The sequence below is a fragment of the Drechmeria coniospora genome, chromosome 03, assembly GCF_001625195.1.
Source record: "Drechmeria coniospora strain ARSEF 6962 chromosome 03, whole genome shotgun sequence".
NCBI lineage: Eukaryota > Fungi > Ascomycota > Sordariomycetes > Hypocreales > Ophiocordycipitaceae > Drechmeria > Drechmeria coniospora.
The window spans coordinates 3,897,943-3,921,604 of record NC_054391.1 but is presented as its reverse complement, the minus strand read 5'-3'; the positions used below and the strand labels follow the sequence as shown (position 1 = coordinate 3,921,604).

The 23,662-nt window shown below is 59.2% G+C and overlaps 7 protein-coding genes across 7 annotated transcripts; 4 read left to right on the top strand and 3 right to left on the bottom strand.

Moving 5' to 3' along the window:
• Window positions 1–2,783: 2,783 nt before the first annotated feature.
• On the top strand, window positions 2,784–5,128 carry DCS_06765 (glutamate decarboxylase; the record flags this gene model as incomplete). Its single annotated transcript, XM_040804053.1, has 6 exons — window positions 2,784–3,033; window positions 3,129–3,173; window positions 3,220–3,351; window positions 3,618–3,844; window positions 3,904–3,948; window positions 4,007–5,128. 6 exons carry the CDS (start codon window positions 2,784–2,786, stop codon window positions 5,126–5,128), a joined length of 1,821 nt encoding a protein of 606 aa, XP_040654157.1.
• Window positions 5,129–5,685: 557 nt separating this feature from the next.
• DCS_06764 (Armadillo-type fold protein) lies at window positions 5,686–8,046 on the top strand (the record flags this gene model as incomplete). Its single annotated transcript, XM_040804052.1, has 1 exon — window positions 5,686–8,046. One exon carries the CDS (start codon window positions 5,686–5,688, stop codon window positions 8,044–8,046), a length of 2,361 nt encoding a protein of 786 aa, XP_040654156.1.
• Window positions 8,047–8,852: 806 nt separating this feature from the next.
• On the top strand, window positions 8,853–9,044 carry DCS_06763 (uncharacterized protein; the record flags this gene model as incomplete). Its single annotated transcript, XM_040804051.1, has 1 exon — window positions 8,853–9,044. One exon carries the CDS (start codon window positions 8,853–8,855, stop codon window positions 9,042–9,044), a length of 192 nt encoding a protein of 63 aa, XP_040654155.1.
• Window positions 9,045–10,384: 1,340 nt separating this feature from the next.
• Window positions 10,385–11,869, bottom strand: DCS_06762 (uncharacterized protein; the record flags this gene model as incomplete). The annotated part of the gene is made up of 1 exon (XM_040804050.1): window positions 10,385–11,869. One exon carries the CDS (start codon window positions 11,867–11,869, stop codon window positions 10,385–10,387), a length of 1,485 nt encoding a protein of 494 aa, XP_040654154.1.
• Window positions 11,870–18,951: 7,082 nt separating this feature from the next.
• DCS_06761 (uncharacterized protein) lies at window positions 18,952–19,599 on the bottom strand (the record flags this gene model as incomplete). Its single annotated transcript, XM_040804049.1, has 1 exon — window positions 18,952–19,599. The coding sequence occupies one exon, from the start codon at window positions 19,597–19,599 to the stop codon at window positions 18,952–18,954; it is 648 nt and encodes a 215-aa protein (XP_040654153.1).
• A 39-nt stretch (window positions 19,600–19,638) lies between these two features.
• Window positions 19,639–21,401, top strand: DCS_06760 (Oxysterol-binding protein-like protein 1; the record flags this gene model as incomplete). Its single annotated transcript, XM_040804048.1, has 4 exons — window positions 19,639–19,709; window positions 19,950–20,196; window positions 20,253–20,942; window positions 21,027–21,401. 4 exons carry the CDS (start codon window positions 19,639–19,641, stop codon window positions 21,399–21,401), a joined length of 1,383 nt encoding a protein of 460 aa, XP_040654152.1.
• A 676-nt stretch (window positions 21,402–22,077) lies between these two features.
• On the bottom strand, window positions 22,078–23,066 carry DCS_06759 (glycoprotein suaprga1; the record flags this gene model as incomplete). Its single annotated transcript, XM_040804047.1, has 2 exons — window positions 22,078–22,639; window positions 22,702–23,066. 2 exons carry the CDS (start codon window positions 23,064–23,066, stop codon window positions 22,078–22,080), a joined length of 927 nt encoding a protein of 308 aa, XP_040654151.1.
• Window positions 23,067–23,662: the final 596 nt, after the last annotated feature.

The window sequence follows — 23,662 nt, the reverse complement described above, 5'->3', positions numbered from 1 at the left end:
GCAGGTACATGTACATGTGCTGGCTTGCAAGTGTAGGTGTACACCTACTCGTACATGCACGAGAGGGCTCCAAAAATTGCAGAGGTGCGACGACGCGATGCGGGTGATGGGTAATATTAGTTGATACTAGTTACCTAGTAGTTGATACTAGTTATTACTTGGGAAGCAAGGAAGGATGAAGTCTGTACAGCAAGTAAGTACTTGTACGAGGGGGTGCCCCTCTCCCACGATGCACCCACCCATCCACACCCAAGTACGTACAAGCAGGCAAGTAAGTACATACGTGCCTGTAAGTACTCCGTGCATATACTTGTAACAATACTCATGTACTTAATACTGGCTGTTCTCCGTCCTGGGAGAACACCTAGCGTTGCTATCGGGTGTATGGAGTGAGTACGAGTTAGGAATTCTTACTCGGCAGCGGCAACTGCTGCACGTGACGGAGCACTGGACAATTACTTGCACGTGCTGTACTCGTGCGTACGTGTACATGTACAGTAGGCGTGCACGTAATACAAGTACTTACTGTATATCGGTGCGAGCATGAAGAATGGCGGGGCATCGAGAACACGCATTCGAGTGCGGAGTAATATCCGCACATGTCATGGTAATATCAGCAAGCACGGGACATTGGCACCGCTGTTGGCGGTTCTGCGCATGCCAAGAGGGCCGTCATGTCGGCCGTGGGCCACACCACCACGCCCGGGGGCTGGCCCAGGTGGACGGTGCATGTGGCCAACGTCAAGGTCAACCGCTGGTGGTAATTACGCCGCACCTGGTGACTGCACGTCGTCTCGCCCTTGCCGAGCTTGCGTTCGGCGGAGGCGTACCATGCAGGTGCATCGACACGTGTGGCGGTGCGTGATTCCGCCACAGAGCAATGCTCGTGCGGTCTCGTCTGTTCGGCACATGTGCGGAGGACCTGCAGCGGCACTTGTTGGAGTAAAAGCAATTTGCCGTAATTGCATGCACATGTAAGTGCCCCAAGTGCAAGCAATTATTATTGTTAGGTGTTCCGAAATGAACGTCATGAGCCGCTTCACACAAGTACACTATACGTTGTACTGCACGGAGTACTCCGTAGTAAGTGCAAGTATCATTCCGTGCAAGTGGGCATTACCGCATGTGCTGTCAGGCAAATACAGTGGGTGCCTGTTTGCATGTACTGTACAGTCTGCACATGGCTTGCCTGTTCCCATAACTACATGTACATGTGAATGTACTACTTAAGTATACAGTATGTGTTGGAAAGGAAACGTGCCGGCTGCTACCACCGCACGCTGCCAACATTCAAAATGACAGGTATCAATCAGTACGTGTTCTCCACAGTTGCAGGTACGAGCACCCTCTGCACCTGCAAGTGAATGTACTTGATTACTGTGCTCGTACATGTACAGGTGGCTGTCGCACCTGCTCATAGTACAAATGCCAGCTATATGTGAGCATGTGCCGAGGCATTCGATCCCAGCAGGTCTTACCAGTGCCATTATAAGCAAGTACTTGCACTTGCTGCGGTCGCGTATATGCATGCGTGCCCTTGTGGCACCCGATCCTATAATAGTGCTTGCTCTACTGTACATGCACTTGTGGTCTTGCTTGCACTTTGTAGGGATACTTTGGTGCACAGCATGTTGAAGTGCATGTACAAACAATTGTACCGCACGGAGAACAAGTGCCCACTTGCTTATAGTGCTCCGTACGGAGCAACACTGTACTTGTGTTGTGCAACTACTAGGTCCTTTCTTAGGTGTAAGAGTACCTCTTATAAGTGCACCTATTGGTACCACGGTGCTCCGTAAGTAAGTGCCTGTGCGGATATTGCACTCCGTACGGAGTAGAGGTACGGAGTATTGATACTCGAACGTCTTATCGTCTGCCGCACAGAGACTACAAGTACCCAAGTACATGTATTAATAATAGTATCATTACGACTCCGAATGCGTACCATGTATCTGTACTTGCCGTAGCTGCAACTGGCCAAGAACTACCGAGTACTCCGTACCCGTACTTGTACTTGTACTTGTACTTGTACTTGTACTTGTACTTGTACTTGCACTTGTACTTGAGCAACTACTTAATACGGAGTACTTGTCAGTACCAAGTACAACTACTTGCCGGCTCAAATGCTGCACCGAGTACAACTACTCCTTGTGCTCTAGCGCGGCGAAACCTGTTCTTGATCGAGTCCCTTGAAACGATGCGGCCACCGCGCCAGGCTGTTTGTACCGAGTCCCTTCACCTTTGCTTCGCCTGACTATGGCGAGAGGGAGGTGCACAAGGCCAGCTCGGTGACTATCGAGCAGCCGTTGCATCTTGCCCTCTCCTGCTGCATAGCTACTCCGTGTGCGGTACAAAACACGCCTACCGTGCTGTGCACACGCGGATCACGTTCACAATTACGCCGTGTAGAATGCCCGGACGCAACCGGTCCGTTGAGTACCGAGTGCTGTGCAGATTATTCGTCAGAGTGCCCATGATCGGAGCACGCACGCCATTAACAGTCGCGCAAGTGTTCGTTGTACTTGTACTCCGTATGCTCGCGTACAAGTATGCTCATGTGCGGTATCGATACATTTGCCAGTAGGTGCACCTCTCGGGGCAGAACGGCGACTTTGGTTTATCCGCCCTCCGCTGCTTGACGTCCTCCGCTTGACGTCCTCCGCTTGACGTCCTCCGCTGCTTGACGTCCTCCGCTTGACGTCCTCCGCTGCTTGACCATCGTCGATGCAATCCCATCCCAGTCCCACCTCGCCAAACCCCTTTCGCCGAGTGCGACGACCGTGATGAGCGAGTCGGGCTACGCGTTGCCCTACGTACTCCATACAAAGTGCTCTGGCCGGATTAGCAATCAACCTCCAGCCAACCCGAAGGCGGGAAAACGGCTAGAGCGACGACGTCGTGGAGCCCCTAGCAATGGTACGACCGACTACTCGAATTTCGTCACTGTCAGAGCAAATTCTGATGCATTCGTACGAGTATTTTCGCCCATCGGCAAAGACTCGGACAACATGGGAACTTGCACCTGCACGCCAAGTAAGTACTCGCTTCATGTACTTACTTGCACGTCCCTAACCGACTTTCCGAGAGCCCCGTTTCTACTTACCCATCATCTTCTTATTCCTTCATAGTCGTACCAGAGTACCGACGACGGGCATTCGCTGGAGTCGGATGCAGTAAGGCATCATTCATCCCACATCCGCTACCACTCACTCTGTGCAGCCCCCACCATCCACATTCAGTACCACCACCCATCCACCACCGCTGCCACTGAGAGTACCACCACCACCACCACAACTCCGCCAAGCAGTGTGCACAACTTGTGCCGTGCTCGTGCTCGTCCGGCCACCCGTGGTCCGTAGGGTCCCTCATAGTGTAACCAATGCCGGCGGCAACCAACGGCCGTGGCCCCGTGGCCAACGGACAAAACGGCCGGAACGCATTGGCCGGTCCCAAGCTGCACAGGGCCGACGATCTTGACGATGCAAGTCCACCTCCACCATCCCTCTGACCCTCCCGTCGTGTCCTGCGCGGGCGCCCGCGTCCGCTCCTTGGACTTACACGCCGCCGACGACAGCTTCTCGATGCCGTGAGGCAGCTCGTCGTCCCCTTCGTTCGAGATGCCGACGAGGCGGCCCTTCACCGTTCGACGGGGACGGTCCCGCCACGCAACGTCCTCGTCGATCCGCACGAGCCCGCCGAGCTCGCCGCGAAGCTCAAGTTCATCCTGCCGGACAAAGGCCGAGGCAAGGACGGCCTCCTCGACGCCATCCGGCGGGTGCTCAGGTACAGCGTCAACACCTGGGACCAAGGCTTCCTGGACAAGCTGTACGCCAGCAACACCCCTGTAAGTCGTGAGCGGTCGCCCGAGTCGCCCGCTTCGCGTCGTGCTCACCGGGTCCCTAGGTCGGCGTCATCTCCGACCTCGTCCTCTCCGTCCTGAATACAAACGTGAGTCTTCGCCTCCCGGTCGGCCGTCGGCGGCGCCCGGCTGACCCGACCCTCGCAGCTGCACGTCTTTCAAGTCTCGCCCGCCTTGACCGTCATCGAGAAGACGACCGGTCGGGCGCTGGCCAATCGCTTCGGCTTCACGGGGCCCCGGGCCGGCGGCGTCACCTGCCAGGGCGGCAGCTCGTCCAACCTCACCTCCCTCGTCGTCGCCCGAAACACGCTGTACCCCGACTGCAAGCCGGCCGGCAACGGGGCCCGCGACTTTGTCGTCTTCACGAGCGCCCACGGCCACTACTCGGTCGAGAAGAGCGCCATGATCTGCGGCTTGGGCGAGGCCAGCGTCTGGAAGGTGCCCGTCGACGGCGGCGGAGCCATGAGGCCCGACCGGCTTCGGGAGCTCGCCGCCCGCGCCCGGGAGCTGGGCAAGACGCCGCTCTACGTCAACTCGACGGCCGGTTCGACCGTCAGGGGCTCCTTCGATGCCTTTGACGAGATTGCCGCCGTCTGCGACGAGTACGGCATGTGGATGCACATCGATGCCAGCTGGGGCGGACCCGTCGTCTTTTCCGCCCAGCAGAGGTCGAAGCTCCGCGGCTCTCACCTTGCCGACTCCATCACCATCAACCCGCACAAGATGATGAACGCGCCGACCACCTGTTCCTTCCTGCTTGGACCCGACATGGGCATATTCAACAAGGCAAACAGCACCAGCGCCGGCTACCTCTTCCACGAAACCGCCGACGACGAGGTTTGGGACCTCGCCGACCTCACCCTTCAGTGCGGCCGCCGCGGCGACAGCCTCAAGGTCGCCCTCGCGTGGCTCTACTACGGCGCCGACGGCTTCGAGCGACAGATTGATCACGCCTTCGCCATGGCCCATCATCTGCACAGCCTGATCCAGCAAACGGGCAACTTTGTCATGCTGTCCGAGGATCCCCCGCCCTGTCTGCAGGTTTGCTTCTACCATGCCCCCGGCGGGAAGCTCTCCGACGACGCCGCGGCCAACACGAAGATTACGCAGGCCATTGTGGAGAGGCTCATCCGGCGAGGCTTCATGGTTGACTATGCCCCCGGCGACAAGGGTAGCTTCCTTCGGGTTGTGGTAAATACCCAGACGCTGCCGACGACGGTCGAGGGGCTCACCAGGGCGATTGAGGAGGTGGCCAAGGAAGAGACATGAAAGCAGACGAGAAGGAATCTTTTGTGTTATAGAATAGACGTAGACGCTCAGGCGACGGAGACTGACCGGCCATGCCGGGTGTGTGCTGGTTTTCTTTTGTTCATGCTTTTTGTTTGGGCGCCTTCCAGAATGCCATTTCAGACATATTGTGCGGCAATAGAGGTGGCACAGTGTGTCATGCAGAATATTGATCCAAATAGAGGCTGTTTTCGGCAATGATGTCGGCACTGTTGTCGGCACTGTTGTTGGCACTGTTGTTGGTAGGCAGCCGGGTCGGCATCACTGAGAGCAGCCGTGAGGAAGAATGAGGTTGAAGTGGAGGTTGAAGTGGAGGTGGTTCTAATACTTAGTAATAGCGTCAAAGTCCTCCCGGAAGCGGGGTAATATTAATACCACCACCAGTTTGTATGCACCGCCGATAAGAACCTTATCAGTGCCGTCTCAAAAAATTTGGACCCCCGGCTTGGGCAACTCGACTTATTGCTACCAGGCCGTGCTCGTCGTATTTTGCCATCAACTCCTGTGCCCGTTACCGAAACGGAGCAGAAACAATCACAATGCCAAAGCCACGGTCGAAGCGAGGCGAGATGCGCGAGGGGCGCAAGCGGAAGCGCCAGGAGCAAGAGGTCGGCACCGTCGAGAGCAAAAGGGCACGGCACGACGACGAGTCCGCTGGCTACCAGCTCGACGACGACGCGGCACGCCCGCGCAACGATGGTGGCGAAACTGAATTCTTCGGCATGCTCGCCGATGAGGAGCAGGAGTACTTCCGCAGGGCCGACGAGATGCTCGAGCTCAACCAGTTCCCCTCGACCGAGGACCGCGACATGTTCCTCGAAAACGTCTACGGCGAAGCCAAGGGCAAGGAGCTCAAGCTTGCCAGCAGCCAGTCGTGCTCGCGCCTCATGGAGCGGCTCATCCAGCTGTCCAGCACGGCGCAGAAGAAGCGTCTCTTCGAAGCCTTCGGGGGACACTTCCTGTCCCTGGTCCAGCATCGGTTCGCGAGCCACTGCTGCGAGGCGCTCTTCCTTCGCTCCGCCGGCGTCGTCTCCCACGAGCTCTCCGGCTTCGTCCTCGACACGACGGCCAAGGACGTCGACGAGCAGGAGCCCGAGGCCTCGATGGAGAGCCTCTTCCTCGCCACCCTCGACGAGCTCGAAGGCAACTTGACCTTTCTCATGGCCGACCGGTTCGCATCCCACACCCTGCGCGTCCTTCTCCTCGTCCTCTCCGGACGGCCGCTGGAGGATGCCTCGGCCCGGACGCTCATGAAGAGCCGGAAGAAGGAAAACATATCGGTGGCGGGTTCGGCCCTCGCCGACGAGCAGAACCGGGGCCTGCGGGCGACGCCCGATTCCTTCACCATGGCCGTTCGCAAGATCATCGGCGATTCCATCGCAGACATGGACCCCACCGCCCTCCGCGTGCTGGCCAAGCATCCCATCGGCAACCCTACACTGCAGCTGCTCCTCGAGCTCGACATGATGCTCAACAAGACGGACCAAAAGTCGGACTCGACACAGCCCTCGCTGCTGCTTCGGCTGCTCCCGGGCGCGCCCCAGTCTCTGTTCGACGGCGCCTCGGAGGCATCCGAGTTCGTCAACGGCATGGTCTACGACCAAATAGGCTCCCGCCTTATCGAGACGCTCGTCACCCACTGCCCCGGCAAGATCTTCAAGGCCCTCAACCAAAACATCTTCCTCCCCCGCATCGAAGGCTACGCCCGCAACGACATCTCATCCTACCCGGCGATCAAGGTTCTCAATCGTCTGGGCAAGGACGACCTGGTGCAAGCCGTCGGAAGCATCGCACCGACCGTCCCCCAGCTGGTTTCGAAGACGAGGTTCAACGTGCTCAGGACACTGTTCGAGCGCTGCGCCGCCAGAGGCATCCCCGACGAGATCAAGAAGCTCGTAAAGGGACTCAAGGAGGGTTGCGGAAGCAAGCCCGTAGACTTGGTCACCACGCTCTGCTGCCTAAAGGACGGAAAGGAAAAGGTCAAGGACGTCGAGCAGCTGTCGCGCAACCAGTACGCGATCCAATCCCACGGCGCGCAGCTCCTCACAACCCTGCTGTCGATTCCCGGGCCGTCCAAGGCCGTCCACGAATCCATCCTCGCCCTCTCGTCGGACCAGCTCATCCGCCTTGCCACGACGTCAATGCCCACCGTGACGCTCCTGACGACGGCCATGACCACGCCTTCTGCCAACTCTCTCTTCCAAAAGTCCATTGTCGGCACCATCTCGGCCCGCACGGCGGAACTGGCCGTCTCCCAATTCGGACACAACCTCGTCGTCGCCGTCGCCGGCGTTCCCAGCAAGGGCAAGGACCTCAGCGTCCCTTACCATTTGAAGGAGGCCATGATGAACCGGCTCGGCTCCCACGAGGCAGAGCTGAGAGAGTCGTGGATGGGGCGCAGCGTCTGGCGCAACTGGAAGGGCGACACGTGGAAGACGAGGAGGGGAGACTGGAAGGTCTGGATGAGGGAAGTCGACGGACCGCCACAGGAGCACCAAGCTGACAGGCGGCGCGGCACGAATGGATCACACGAGACGACGGCCACTGAGGAGAAGAAGGCTACGAGAGTGGCAAAGAACCCCGGCGAGGAGAGCCAAAAGGGAGAGGTCGAAGTCGGGAGTGAGGAGACAGTAGATAAGGCAGCCGACGGGGATGATGGGGACATGGAGCCAGAGGTGGATAAAGAGCACACAGCAGAGAGGCGGTTGCAAAAAGAGACGAAAACCCGGGGCGAGAGTGAGGTCGGAGATGACCAGAGGGACAAGGGGGAGAAGGAGGCAAGAAAGAAGGAGGGGAAGGAGAGGAAGGAGAGGAAGGAGAAGAAGGGGGAGAAGGAGGAAAGAAGAAAAGAGAAAAAGGAGAAGAGGGAAAAGAGAGCAAAGGAGCGACATGACGGGTGATGGCATACCTAGATAGGCGTCGAGAGGACGCTGCGCCGCGCATGTAGCTAGCTCATGATACCCGACGGTTCACTCTCGGTCCGTCACGCACGGCAACGACGGTGGCTTCCCCCCGGAAAGTAAAGTCACTATGTTGGTAGGCGGATCTGAACCTCAATGTCGATGGCCTGGACTTTGACACGTAGCAGTTAGGAGGCGAATAGCCGTGGCCAGACGGTTTCTGCTCACCATCTCGATCTCTCAGGCATGTCGTGACCAAATCACTTTCACTGGCATCTTCATCGGTGCCAGAGCGACCCTCTCAACGGTGGCGACGTGTTGAGCGAGCCAGCTCTGTTCCCAGGCATGCTCGTGGTCGACGATATTCACTACCAACGCACAACCCCCTTACAGGCTCACCGGGCAACGAGCTCGAACCGGCAATCGTTTACCTTGCCCGTCGTTCTTGGATTCCTTTTGTTGTCATTCCCTTGCCCATGGCAATTTGGAGCCTGCATCAAGCATCAGTCATCACCGCCTGCCGTTCTGTGCATGACGACAGCCCCCTTTCCGCACAAAGCAACACCGGCATACGACAGGCAGGAGTACAATATCGATGAGAGGGATCGGATAGGGGGTTTAAGTCCATGGCTAGATCAGGCTACGATTTGACAGATGCGCAGCCGGGCTCGGCGGCAGCGAACCAGGCCGTGCGAGGCAATGCCACCCGACGAGGTATCACTTTTCCACACCCGCGAGGGCCGAACTCGGCATGTTCGACCCCCGCACGCGACACCACATGATCCCTCGATGCGCAAGAAACTGAAATGGTAGTTTGTCAAGGCAACGCTGACCCGGACGTGACGCCGCGGGCTTCGCGCACGAACCAGAGGTGCCTTCAGCCGAAGGCCGACGCCGCGGGCGTGACTACGCAGCAGCTCGGCTCGCCGGTGGAGAAGAAGCCCGCATTTCGGCAGACACAGCCGACGCTTAGGCACGGAAATGGCGCCAAAGAGTAGGCGGAGAAGCGGCAGAGATCAGGCATGAGCGGGGGGGATGCTGTGATGGCCGACATGGTCTCGTGAGGCCAAACGGGACAGCTACGCAGCTGGAACTGCGGCCGCCAGCGGGACAGGCTCAAGCAAGCGCATCGCCCGTCGTTGGATGCACATCTTCGCGTGGCAAGGGCACAGATTTCGCAAGGATATCGATGCCGTGGTGCAAAACTGATCACGTACATGCAGCGGCAGTTAGTTAAGGTTCGACCGGGCGTCAGTGGGTGGCGTACCTCGCAGGGCGTGAACGCAAAGACCGGACCGAGAGGGATGCTCCACCGGTCATGCAGATGGCCAAGGACAGCATGACAAGCACGATGAAAAGGGCCGTGGGGGAGGGAAACTTTCTTCGTCCCCTGCGGACGTACGATGTTACCAGGGATCGTGTCTCGCCACGGAACCGCGGTGTGGGTGGTGACTACCAACTTTCTGCACGCCTCCTGCCAACCTGCTGCTCGTTACGCGTGACTTCCCGTTCGTCGTCTTCCTCACATTCTTCCGAATTACTTCTGAATCAGCCCCGTGATGTTTCGTGGGCGCCTTCTTCGCCGCCCGTGAGCAGGCCTCGCGATTCGCTTGAATGAAGGTGCGCCGTTTCACCGTCCCCACGTGTTGGCCGATTGGAGTTTGGCCATGCAGTTCTGTAAAGTACAACCATGGTAGCGGCAACCATGGCTGCGATGGTTTCATCTAGGCAAAAGCAGCCCTGCGTAGAGTCAGGCGCTGCTCGTTGGCCGTTTAGCCTGCTTGGTTGCTTCCGCCGTCGATGGGCGGCCATGCTCCGGAGGACACATCGATGGGGTGTCTTCGCCATAGTACCAAGACCATTAATACACCTCGCACGCTGTGAAAACAAGCTAAGCATGCTAGGTACAACAATGCATCCACCGGCTGCCAGAATGCAAGTAAAATCAAAACCAACCTTCAATGGCCCGCCCGACGATCGATTCGTGGTCGTCGGCCGTCGGCAGGTCAGCGTCAAAGGTAATGATCCAAGTGGGCATCTCTCAACTTTCAACATCATTATCACCAGTCTCGGAGCGTGCAAGGGAAGGAATGCGGCAACGACGAAATGAATAATGCCGCTGTAGTCTCGCCGCGCCCTCGTCCGTCGACGGAGGTTGGGGTCGACCGCTCCGGATGTCAGGCGAGCTTGAGCGTGAAAGGAAGGGTCGCAGGGTCGGACTGGTGAGCAGCAAGCCGGCTCCGTGGCGAGTGCTGCTTCGTAGCACGGGCGGGTTGGACGATCTTGCCACGCTCGACCGTGGGCGGCAAAGGCGGGCGAATCAACCGCACGGTCCGTCTTACATCTTGGTGCCGAAGAAGGCTTCATCATCGAAGAGAGGACCCCACAGCAGATCGAGTTCGTCGTGCTGGTGGCCCGAACTGTAGCCGTTGGTGGCGTTGTCGGGCATCATGGCACCTGGCAACTCGTCGAGCTTGAGGGGCGTGGGAAGTTCGGTGGGATCGTCGAACGGTCCCAGGTTGGTCCAGTCCAGCGCCTGCATCGACAGGCCGGCAGCGCTCGTGCCCATGTTCACGTCCTCGCCCCTCAGTATCATGCTCGCCTCTGGTGGCAGCTCGGGTGTGAAGGCCGAGTCGGCGGGGGCCACCTCGCCGACCGACGACGTCTCAGGCGGCGTCGTGCTGGGGCTTGTCAAGACGACGGGCGAGTCCGAGTTGGCACCATCGCCACCACTCGGGCTCGCCTTGGGGGGCGTCATCTTGGTGGGCTTGGGCTTGACGGATGCCCCGACTCGAGCCTTGGCTCGAGCCTTGGGCTTTCTTCGCTTCTTGCTCGGCACGATCTGGAAGCACGGTCGCGTCCTCAAGGTCGGCGGCGCGTACGTCATGGGAGTCACCGGGGCCACCGGGGCCATCGGGGCCATCGGGGTCATGGGGCCCATCTGTCCCATCTGTCCCATCTGTCCCATCTGCGCCATCTGCGCCATCTGTGCCATCTCCGGTACCTGCGTCATCTGCGGCATTGCCATGGTCGGCATCGGTGCCATCTGCGTCATATGGGGCGGTGCCTGGGGAACCTGGGTGGTCAACTGTGCCATCTGCGACATGGGTACCATCGGCATCATCTGCGTGAGCTGCGGCATCGGCGAGCCCGGTGACATGGGCGTCATGGGCGTCATGGGTGTCATCTGCGACAGGTCAAACTCGGCCAAGTCCGCCATCTGGGCTTCGGAGAAGAAGGCGGGCGGCGGGTACTGGGCCGGGTTGGCGGCCATGTTGGAGGGCTCTTGGGGTGAAGCCCTCTGCTGCAGATGGAGAAAGTCACCGAAATGTTCGGCAAACCGCTTGTTGACCTCGTTGTTGCGCCATTCCTCGTTGGCCTTACCTACCATCTGGGAGAGTTCCATCCTGTGGGCGAGAAAGGCGTCAACTCTCGAGTTCAGCACGGCGGAATCCGTCTGCATGTTGGGCCCCAGCAGGCGGTACGATGACGGTAGGCCGTCGTCGTCCTCTTCGTACATCTCTTCTCGCAGCACGATTTGCTCCGTGATGCGGAAACCCTTGCCGGTGCGTTCCTTGTGGACCTGGCTCGCCTTTTGGGCCGATTGCATACGGGCCTCGAGGGTTCGATCCGAACGTCGGGAGGCCGCGATGAAAGCGCGCTCCGTGTTGGCTTCGTTTGAACGCTCGCTCTGCGGCAGCTGTGAGAGGGGCTTCACGAGGTCGTCAACATCTTGAAGCGTGGGAGCTACCTTGGACTGTTCGGCCGATACCAGGGCTCCTGAACCATTTTGGTCGAGCTGGGGGGACTTCTTCGGCATCATGGGCGACAGGCACTACGAGTAGTAATAGTTATAGTTGGCGAACAACTGCTACTAGCTTGGAGCACGGCAGGGACGGAGGAAGGCTGTTCCGGCGTGTGACGAGGGTGGGGGTGGCATGCGTGGGACGAGAGGCTCCTCCTGACTGTGCCGGTGCCTTTGACTGTGTCGGTGCCTCTGCCTGCGTCGGTGCCTCTGCCTGCGTCGGTGCCTCTGCCTGCGTCGGTGCCTCTGCCTATGTCGGTGCCTCTGCCTGCGTCGGTGCCTCTGCCTATGTCGGTGCCTCTGCCTGTGTCGGTGCCTCTGTCTGCGTCGGTGCCTCTGCCTATGTCGGTGCCTCTGCCTATGTCGGTGCCTCTGACTGTGCCGGTGCCTCTGCCTGTGTCGGTGCCTCTGCCTGCGTCGGTGCCTCTGCCTGTGTCGGTGCCTCTGCCTGCGTCGGTGCCTCTGCCTGTGTCGGTGCCTCTGCTCTGGCCGGTGCCTGCGTCGGTGCCTCTGCCTGTGTCGGTGCCTCTGCCTGTGTCGGTGCCTCCGCCTCCGCCTCTGCCTTTGCCTTTGCCTCTGCCTCCGCCTCTGCCTTTGCCTCCGTCTCTGTCTGTGTCGATGCCTCTGCCTCTGCCTCCGTCTATGCTACAGGCGGCCCCCGTGCCTCCGGTTCTGCTGGTGGCCACCTGCCCTGTCTGAGTCCTGTCGTGCTAGATGCGGAGGAAAGCTGCCGGCCAGAGACTGGAGTCGAGACAGCAGCGGCCGAGGGCAAAGTCAAAACTCTTGACGGCACAAAGGGGACTCGAGCTATGGCAAGTCGATGAAAGGAGCGACGGACGAGAGGACGACGGGAGGACCAAAGCGGATATGGGAGAGCAGCAGCTTCGGACGACGGTTGGTACAGGGCTGGCGGCGTGGCGAAGCGGCGAAATGTGTCGTGGCTCTAGCAGGAAGCAAGCAGAGTGTACGGGTTCGAGTGAATAATACAAGTGCGAGGACCTCGGACGTCGCATTCTTCCTGCTGCCTTTGAACGAGCTTGTCGAGGCCGAACGATGGTCGAGTGCTGGAGCAGGCAGAATAAACTAAACTCGACGGATGGACAGGCAAACGGATCCGACCTGGAAGCAGGGCAGCAGGACAGAGATGCGGATGGCTGGCTGCGAGGTACTATTTATGCATCCATCATGCCCCTCCTTCTGACGTTGAACCATATCCAGGCAGGCACGACCTAGATGGGTGGAGAGGCCGCGTTTGCACGGCCGGCAGGTTTATTTTTTTACGCCAGGCGCGATTCGGGGCCACGGCATCTGGGCAGGCGGCTCCGAGAATGGTGGCAGGACTTGCCGAGTACCCCTGCACTGGCGCCAGGCAGCATGGCCACCAGGTGGCTCCCCAGCAGCAGGAAGGTGACTGCTAGGTAGTAGGTAGGTACGAGGTGCTAGGTGCGCCTAGCGCTGCGCAGCAGGTGCTCGCGGCATGCAGGAGTGAAGGAATACACCACCAGGTACGGTGCATCGTCGCGGCGGCACGTCACCGACACCCGATCGGTGGGGTGCGGGAAACGAAATGATCGACTTTGCGCGAGAGGATCGATCTCGACGGCCCACCAGCCGGGTCCGTCGAGCAACTATTTCTGCGTGACGCAGCGCGGTCGTGGTGTGAAAAGGGGCGGGGGAGGGGGGTGTTGCTATCTGGCTGCCTGGACGGAAGCCGGAGCGGTCGGTGTGGATGGAAGAGATGGGTTGGTGGGCGGCCGGTGGTGGATGGTGGTGCTCGTCTGGTTCGGCTCAGGGTTCGTGGCGGTGCCGGCGATGGAGCCGCCGCCTCTGCAGGCGCGGTTGCGATGGAGGAGTCGCTCCCCAGGTAGCGGGAATCGTAGCGAGACGGACGAAGCGAGACGGACGGGACAGACGAGACGGACGACCGAACGGCATCGGGGTGGGGAGGGCAGGACGAGGAGCGGAAGACTCCGTGCTCGATCCACATGTTCTCACCCACAAGCCGGATCCGCAGCCAGTCGGTCGTCGGCACCGACTACAGCACAACAACAGCATAGTAGGTCCTTTTCGTCCATCCTGCTGACGAGCAACTCGTGCTCGTAGTCGGACACCGATGCAGCACGGGAGCGGCTCACCCTCGTAGATGGGGCACGTAGATGAATTGTAGCCGGTCCTTCCCATACGTGCATGTGCACGCAGCATAGGATATTAGTTCAGCAACTAAGTACTTACTCTCGGGCCTGGGCAACCTCGTCTGTCACCGTGTCGTCGGTCACGTGCGTCTCTTGTACTTGCTTCGTTTTCCCACTTGGCGCTGGCGCAGGCAGCCTCACGCAGGCTGTCCTGGGGAGGTGAGTAGATTGGTCTGGTCAGTCGCTTCCGATGGAAAATCGCACACAGGTGCACAAGGAGATTGCGCGGACCACGAATGCGCAGGCAACGCCACGTCTTCTTCTGCGAATTCACGACCATCGTTTCTTCGGCTACGCTCGTGCGGACATGGCTGCTGCCGCCATGCTGTCGGCGTATTGGCACAAGATACAATACAACGCTAGGTAGGTGCGGAGTACGCGAGTGCATTTTGCGTGCAAGTGCAAGCAAGAGAATACCCGCCATGCACGGAGTACCTACTACGTTAGCATGCATCATACCAAGGTGCAATACTCCGACCCTTGGGTCATGTCAAATTTAATAGCATCTGCACGCCGTAATGGCGTAGTGGGCGGAACAATCATGGCGCACGGTACCATGTACTGCCAATTTTCCAGGTACCGCATCAACGCCGTGTACTTGGATGTTAACAACCGAGGAGTGCCAGAACAGACGCAACAGCGCACAAGCCGGACTTTGCACAGGCATGGCGCCGACGTCGTGCTTTCCAGTCGTTCAATCTTGGGCCACCCAGACGGAGCGTTGCGATGGAAATACCCGCAATCCCCCAATCCCCCTTCCGCCTGCCGCCTCGCTTTCACCCCTCACCCAGGATCGGTGCCCTTGGAGGCAAGGAGGCGCATGGAGGGCCTCCCGGTTGCTCCGAGTCGTCTCGAGGACAAGGTTTCCCACCTACCTGCCGCGAAACCTAAATGCAGAGGCAACGAAGTTGGGCGAGGTTGGGGGTGTCGCATGGAACGGAGGGACAGGGCCGGGTGGGAGAGGGTGTGGGGGGGGTGCTTGGAGTGGCCGCGGGGGTGGCATCAAAGGTCTGGTGCCTGGCCTGGTCGGGACCAAGCACTTTTTGTTGTGTTTATTTTTGCTTGTGAACCCTTCGGACCGGTTCGTGCTGGGGTGCGGTACGGCGGCGAGTACAAGCAAGTACATGGGCATGGGCATCTCAACTCGAGCCGGCTCTTGGCTGTCGGGCACAACAACATGGACAGAACAAACGAGCCCGGCGTACATGTATTTGTAGAGCTGCTGACGACGCATGCACAGATAAGAGCAGTAGATACCTGCCTTCTCGGCACCCTGCGCGAATCTCGACTCCGCGTCGTCTCGACGAGTGTGAAGGGCGAAGGTGGCAGCATGAACATGCGCATGGGCATGACTTTCGTCCTCTAACCCGCCTCTCCCCACCTCTCCCCGCCTCTCTCTCCCCGCCTCTTTCCCCCTCGTCCCTCCTCTCCCCTGCGCTTCCCCCCTTCCACTGTTCTCCTCACCTCGGCCGGCCGCTCTCTCGCCCCCATGTCCGTTCACGGTTGAAACAAAGCTCCGAAAAGAAATGGTTGCGAGGCCGGGGAAGACACTCCGGCCACGTCGCTGGCTCCGGTCATATCGTTGGCTCCTGGTTGGGCCCAACTGGACGAGTGCTATCGGTCGCACGGCGTGGACCGGCCTGTCGGTGCTGCCGCTGCCATGGTGCCGTAGTGCAGTGAGCGGGGTGGCGAAAGTGTCGATTCAATTTGTTGGAGTAATAGCGGCGCTGACAAAACGGAATCGTCACTTTTGTCAAGTGATGACTTGTGCTACGAATGGTGCTCGCTTTCCACCATTGCTACTAGGACAACAGCGCTAGGACAGCAGCTCCCAGTGCCTGCGCCGTCGACTACGTTTTCTAGCTGGTGCAGGACGGAATGTCTGTCCCGGCCGGCTGTGGCGCAGCCAGCCCACTCACTCACCTCTTTGTCGCCACCACGGACTCTTTTTTCTTGCTCCATCCTTTGCCATCTTTCGCTCCATCCGTCCGTTCATTCGCTCGAATCCATGACTCTTTCCCTAGGGTTCCCTCCCTCTCCCCGTCTTCCTGTCCAGCGGCTCGCCGGCTAGCCGTCTACCTAGTCGTTAGCTGGCCGTCACGCGCGTGCGGTTGCTGGGGGCGAGGTCGAGGCCTGCGACGGGTCGGCTCAGAATGTGCGCTAGGCAGGAGGGACGAAGATAGGGAGCAGGCAAGATAAGAAACTGGTGGCGACGAACCAAGGCTCGTTCGAGAGCTGGAGAAGGGCCACTTGCGTGCGGAGGAGGAGGGACGTTTGAGGATCAGAGAGGCATGCATGTACGGATTTCGCAGCATGCTCAGGCCGTGGAGGAGCCAGAATCAATCATCTCCCCACAGGCACGTACGTCACTCCGGTCCGTCGTCCAATCACGGCTCGTCACTCGCGAATCTCACGGCGACCCCCTGCGGTGTCTGCAACGCGGCCGGTACCGTCCAGGCTTCCATCACGGCCGGCACGGCCACAAGTTCGCCGGCCTGGTCATGTTGCGTCAAACATGTTTGGCTGGGTGAAACAGACAGGTTGGGGGACTCGTCGCCCCCACATGCCAAAAATTCAGGGTCTCGGCGACTCCACGTCGACGTCGACAGCGCAATCGGCAGCCAGCGGAGCCGATAAGCGGATCTTGGAACGCTTTCGATGTGGCCCGGTGAAATATACTATTGCTAGGTACTAACCTACGGAGTACTGTACGTACTGTAGTGAACAACCCCCTACTAATTAGTGCGGATACTTGCAAGTGCGTTGTACTGTAGGTGTACATGCACGGTGCTGGACAGGCAAGTAATACATGTACACCTACAAGTGCCTACTAGGTACCTATTACACCTACTGTACGGGGTACGGAGTAATAGCGGTGCGGCACTTCCGTAAGTACGTACTAGTAGGTGCAAGGCAAGGAATAAGTGCACGCAGTACGGAGCACGTGTGTACTAGGTACTTAGAACTCGGTACACATCCTAGTAGTAATGCCAATATTTAGTACCAAGCACTGGTACGGAGTGCTCCGTGGCTGCAGAGCAATTGTACTGTACTCCGTACACCTCTCCGTTCCAAGCAATGGTAATGTCTTAGCACTACCTCCTAGTACCTTGGTACGGAGTAGTACTGTAATTCCAGTGTTGCCTCCAGCGGCGAGGCAGGTACCAGAAGCTGGAAGCTGTACTGTACACTCTAGTACCTGGTACTTGGGTCCTAGCCTAGTGGGAGCAGGAGTAGGAGTGCTTGGTGTGCTACGAATGGTGGTCATCCGTCGCCACCAGATAAGGCACCTAGGTACCTAGTAGTATGCAGCAGACAATCTGCTACTGGTAGACGCTATTACCAACTAGCAGGCATTACAGGTACTTCGTACTCCGTAGGCGACCAAGGCAACATCATGCAGGCATTCCCACCAAGGCCTCATTGGAAAGGCAGCCATCTCTATCCTGCGGCACCGTGAGCGGACGCGTGCGTGCACCTGCTGCTACTACGGCCCCAGTGATTGATATTGACGGATCGGTCGCCTGCAAGTACCTTCACGTGCACCAACGGCTGATTGGATCGGCGCAAAGGACAAACGTGTCTGCACTTGTGCGACTGATGATGGTGCAACGCGGATGAATGGTGGTTGGCCGTACAAAGGCACGGGGGTCGGCAGGTGTGCTCCTAGCATGCATCAACGTACGTACGGCAACTTCCACCCCCTACGCCGACGACGCCCTCGGTGCAGTTTGAGCAAGTTTATCCTCCTCCGCCACGCCCCGTGGATTGGAAGATTCTGCCGGCGATGAGACCAGCCAGCATGGCCGCTCGGTCGATGCCTACATGACCTTCTTTTGTTTTTTCGTCCCGCACATGCAAGACATGGAGTGCACTTGCCTTCTCGCAATCCTCGCGTCGAGCGTCGAGGAGGGCTCGACGGAACGAAATCAAACCTCCGACGCATCTAAACCGCCGCTTCGAAATCGCTGCGCTTGGCGCCGCCCTTTTGTCTCCTGCTCGCCACCTCGACTTGACGGCGACGTGCCGGCTACGCAAGGATGCGTGCGCCGAATACGGAGGCCCGGCTCGAGATTTCCGCCCAGGCGCGGACGAGGACGGTCGTATGGGCCCTCCACACTTCCTTCCGTGAACCTCGGCTCGACTGACGGCGACACCATACAACTAGGATAAGGACGGACCGAAACGACGAGGAAATATCACTCGACGTACCGAGGACATTGGCCAATTCTCTCGGTCTCTGGCAGACTTGACTTCGCCGCCAGAGCAGGAATAGGCCGGGGCAAAAGAGGTGGTGAACAAGAGTGGTTGTGTGATGAATGGCAGACAGGATTTAAAAAGTTTTATTGACAAAAATACAAACAAAAAAATAAAAATGAAAATAAAAATAAAAGAACAATCCAAAGAGACGACGAAAGAGGAAGCAGAAAAGTTTACCCAGTCCATCATGGACAAACCGCACCGAGTCTTGGGCCATGTGCCTGAAAGATCGGCTATTCCGTTGCGTTGCATCAAGAGCAAAGACGATCGAGCGCGTGACGACAGAAAGCGCCCCGGCGCGTCAAATTAACCAGCAACGACGACGTAAAAAAAAACCGAGCGGAAGGGGAACGGGCGACGGGCGACGGGCGACGGGCGACGGGCGAGGAACCAGTCGATGCCTGCTCGGGCTCGAGATGAGATCGAAATGCCGTATGCTTGTCTGACGCTTGGTGGTGAGCGATCCAAATTCCCATAGCGGTAGGAGCTTGTCGGACGGAGGCTAGAGTACATTGAGTGTAGTCAAAATCTGACACGGGAGTCTCGAGTCGGTCTCGGGATCGGTCCCCAGTCTCCCTTCTCCAGTCTTCAGTCAGAGCCTGGCCACTGAACCTGTGCAGATTGGGATGTAAAACAGCCCCGCAGACGTCACACATTTGCCCGTGCCCGCGCATTTCGAGAAATCCAGGTTGCCAAGCCAGACAGATCAGCGAGCGACGTATCGTCGTCTCGGATAACGCACCCACGCGCACCCACGCTCGCCTTCGTCCGCTGCTTCCAAATCGTCTCCTGTCGCCTCGCCTCGGTCGAGAAAGCACTCGTCTCGGTCCAAGCAGAGCACGCGCACGCCTCGAACCAGCCAGTTCTCGACCACCCGCTCACCGCACTCCGCGCCCATTCATTTGCCGTCGGCCGCCAGTACGACGACGGCATTGCTCGAACCCCGCTCAACCTCGACCGCTTCTGTCCTCGCTTCCGCTGCCAACCGTCATCGCCCCGTTCGCTGTCTCTGTCTCTGTCGCTGTCTCTGTCGCTGTCGTTGTCGCTGTCTACGTCTCCGTCTCCGTCCCTGACCTTGCTCTTGTCCTGTCCCCGTGCTTCTCCCCTGCTTCTCCCCGTCTTCTCCACGTGCTTCTCCCCGTTCTTCTCCCCGTGCTTCTCCCTGTGCTTCTCCCCGTGCTTCTCCCCGTTCTTCTCCCCATTCCTGTCCCTGTTGCTTGTTCCTTGCCTCTTGCCCTCCCCATCCCCCGACTCTGTCCCCAGCGCCTTCGTCGTCACCGCCCGCCCGCGAGGCATCTCGGACGCACAGCCATGACGACTTCCGCCACGCCCGCGATGGCCGGTGCGCCCGACGAACACCAGAGCGACGGATCCAAGTTGCGGACCGTTCTGGGCATCTTGAAGAAGTAAGGCGAGCAGCGGCCAGGACCTCCTCCGCCTCCTTCCCCCCTTCCCCCCCCCCCCTCCCCTATCTGCGACCTCCTCCTGCGACCTCCTCAGGCGACCTCGTCCTCCTTCGAACCCGCTCGACATTTCCGTCGCCGCCGCCGCGGATGATGCATTCTGCGAAGACGCCACCGCACCGCATCGGGTCCCGGAAATGCACGAGGCACAATGTCAGGCTGACCGAGTCCCGCTCGTTGCAGGTTCATTGGCGTCTCCGACCTCGCCGCCGTTCGCTTTTCCCTCCCCTCCCAGCTCCTCGAACCGACGCCGAACCTCGAGTACTGGACCTACCTCGACGCCCCCAACGCCTTCATCGCCATCGGTACCTCCGACGAGCCGCTCGACCGCATGCTCGAGGTCGTGCGCTTTTGGCTCACCAAGGATATCAAGTACGCCAAGGGGAGGCCTTGCAAACCCTACAACTCCTGCCTCGGCGAGTTCTTCCGCGTACGCCGACCCCGTCCCATGTCCGTCTCGTCCACGCTGACGCCGCTTCGTCGCAGTGCAATTGGGAATCGGAAGACAACGCGCCCGTCATCGATACCCTCGGTCTTTCCAACGGCGCCACGCCGCCCGACGGACCCGCACGCAGCAACTTGTCGAGCTTGAAAGCCGCCGCCAAGGACGACAAGAACGCATCCAACCTCTCGCTTTCCGTTCCCCAGCATGGCGCCCCCGCCGACAGCCATCCCATCCGCGTCTCCTACCTCACCGAGCAGACCTCCCACCACCCCCCCGTCAGCGCCTTTCACGTCACCTGCCCGGAAAAGGGCATCACCGCCCGCGGCTTCGACCAGATCACCGCCAAGTTCACCGGCACCTCGGTCAAGGTCCTGCCCGGCGAGCACAACATGGGCATCTTCATCACCCTCGACAAGCGCGACGGCGAGACCTACCAGCTCACCCACCCGGCCGCCCACCTGGGCGGCCTCCTGCGCGGCAGCCTGAGCGTCTCCGTCAGCGAGATGGCCTACTTTACCTGCCCCAAGACGAAGATCAAGGCCATCCTCCACTACGTCGAGGAAGGCTGGCTCGGCCGGACCACCAACAAGATCGACGGCGTCATCTTCAAGTACGACCCGGACAAGGACGACAAGACGAGGGTCCAGGATGTCCCCGCCGACGATGTCCTCGCCCGGCTCAGCGGACCTTGGAGGGAAAAGGTAACCTTCACTCTCGGGCCGAGGCCAAGTGTACGTCCCATCCTATCCCACCCCCCCTGCCTGCTTACCTGCTTGCCTGCCCGTTTGTCCCCACCCCGAGGTTGACACGAGCAGAAATCCGTCCCTCTCGAGGAGCAATACACCATCATCGACATGGCTCCCCTCGGCGTCGCCCCCAAAATCGTCCCACCCGAAGACCAGCAGCTCCCGAACGAGTCCCTCTCCCTCTGGGGCGGCGTCACCAAGGCCATCATCGCGAAGCAGTACTCCAAGGCCACCGAGATCAAGGTCGAGCTCGAGGAGAAGCAGCGCGAAAAGGCCCGAGAGCGCGAGCAGAGCGGCGAGGAATGGAGACCCGTCTTCTTTGAGCACGTCACGGGCAACGGTGGCAAGCCCGATTTGACCGATGTGGGGAGGCAGGTCCTCGAGAGGGCCCAGAAGGGCGAGTGGTCCACAGACGACATTCTGGACCGTGGTCGAGTCTGGTGAACGAGACTTGCTTCCCGTCCTCCCCCTTCCGCCGCCTCCGGTCTCGAGACTCTACCACCATCGACCATACGTACAAGCCACCGGCGCCAAGGCTCGGCAAGCTGGACCGGGCGTCGAGGCACACAGAGAGACGGGAGGAGAACGAATCGGTTGGGATAGACAGGCGTACGGTAATTATTTTCAACCCATAGCGCCTAACTGTGGCGCGCGTCGGGAGAGAATGTGGGATCTGGGACATAATGAGTACATACACACACATGCACATATACATTTGCTGCACTGCCCACGACGGCTGGTCCTTGTCGGCCCTTGTCGGGCCGGCCTTGATTCGGGTTGATCCTTTTCTGCTGCTTGCTTACGTTTCATTTCATTCCTCCCTTCTTCCTCCCACCGTACGCAGCATGGCTTCCAGGGCCCTGAGAGAATGATGACGCGGGGCGTGCAGGGCGATCCCAAGATGACCCCGGTGCTTGCCGACATTTCAAAAAAGAACTTTTCGCTGACTGCTATCCTGACCGTCTCTTATACAGCGCAGAATGGACTGCGAATATTGTTACAAATACGAGTGAAGAATTGGGATGGCTCCTCCTCCCTTTCTGAAGCAGAACCTCGACAGTCTTCCATATTCCCTTCCGTACCTCTGCTTCATGCACACCAACGAGGGCCGCGGAGTCGATTAGACGTCGATGAAGGCCTTGACGTTGTTGAGCCATCGCATGTACTCCCTCTGCTCCTTGACGTCGACGTAATCGGGCACGAAGGTGGCCATGGCTTGGGTGATGCCGCGCTCCTCGAGGAAGCGCTCCATGAGAACCTGCAGGTCTTCGTCGAGGGACCCGAATGGCGGGCCGGGGTAGACGTCGGCACGCTTTTGGGCAGCCTCTGGAGACTCGACACGGGCGACCTTGGCGTCCTCGTAGAAGAACATGTTCTCGACGACAATGTTGCCGTCCTGGGCACTGGCGTCAACGTTGAGCGCGCCCGCCGTCTTGCCTGGCTTCTCGATGACGATTGACAGGTTGATGGGCGCTGCCGACTCGTCCTCCAGGTCCTCGTCCATCTCATCCTCGAGCTGTTCCTCGGCAGGGGCGGAGCGGGCAGCCCCCGACGAGGAAGCGTCGCCCTGCTTGGTGGACGTCTGCATGCCTTCGTCGGCAAATTCCTCGTCCTCGAGGGCGGGATCCTCGTTGTAGGGGTCGTAGTTGGTGATGTCGGCGATGGAGAAGCTGATGGTGATCCTGCGACTTGACGTCAGGGCCTCTCCTTTCTCGCCTTCTCAAAGGTCAGGTCCACCACTTACTTTTCATCTCCAAAGGATCGAGTCAGCTTCACAACCTCCTGGCCAGGCGTGTCGACCAGCTCGAAGGGGCTGTTGTCGAGAAAGTCCTTGACGCTGGCTGGCAGCTGCTCGGTGGCCTTCATGTCTTCCTCGATCTGGATCTCGCTCTCGAGCTTGGCGGACAGTTCATCATCAGTCTCGCCGTCGGCCGCCTGACGTCCGACGGTTGTAGAAAAGGCGGCCCGCGTCGGGCGCAGGATGCTGGAACTCGGCATCTTGGCCAAAGGACGAAGGCTGGGGCGCGTTACGGACTGGCGAAGCGACGAGGTCGACAAACGGCCGAGCGCGCGAGGCGCGGACCGTGCAAGAGTTCGCATGGAAAGCATGGCGCCGCTTCGTGTGGGGGGGGACAGAACAAATGCGGCAGAGGCAGTGAGATGTCAGCGGTTGCAATGATGTCTGTGATGTACGGAGCGTTGTGGAATATTACATGATCATGTACGGGGCGATCCAGGAAGAGCTCAAGATTTTTTAGGCGCCACAGCTGGCAGGGTGGGGGCTGGGCTTGGGCTTGGCCAGGGTCACTTCTTCACGTGACGTTCATCCGTCTCGTCGCCCCCCAGTATGAAGGAGACGACGAAATGAGATGGTGAAATGCGATGCCAGTGGCTGCGAAAAGCAGACGAGAACTCTCTTGCTCGTCTGTACTTCTATTCAGATGTAAACCCGGGAATAACGGCATACTGGTGACCGGTGCCGAGAAACGGGTTGTGCAACTTGGGACCGACCAACCAGTCTGGCACGTCCAAGACCTACAGCATGACCATTTCCCATGCAGTCGCACCTTCAGTTGGGTATGAGATCCGCATTTCGCATCTTATAGTGCGGCTTCGAGGCCAGTATCGCTTGATGTTTCTTCCTCGTACTGTCGAGTTGAGCGTGCCGCGGTGGGATGTCCCAGTGGCATCGGGCACGTTGCCCC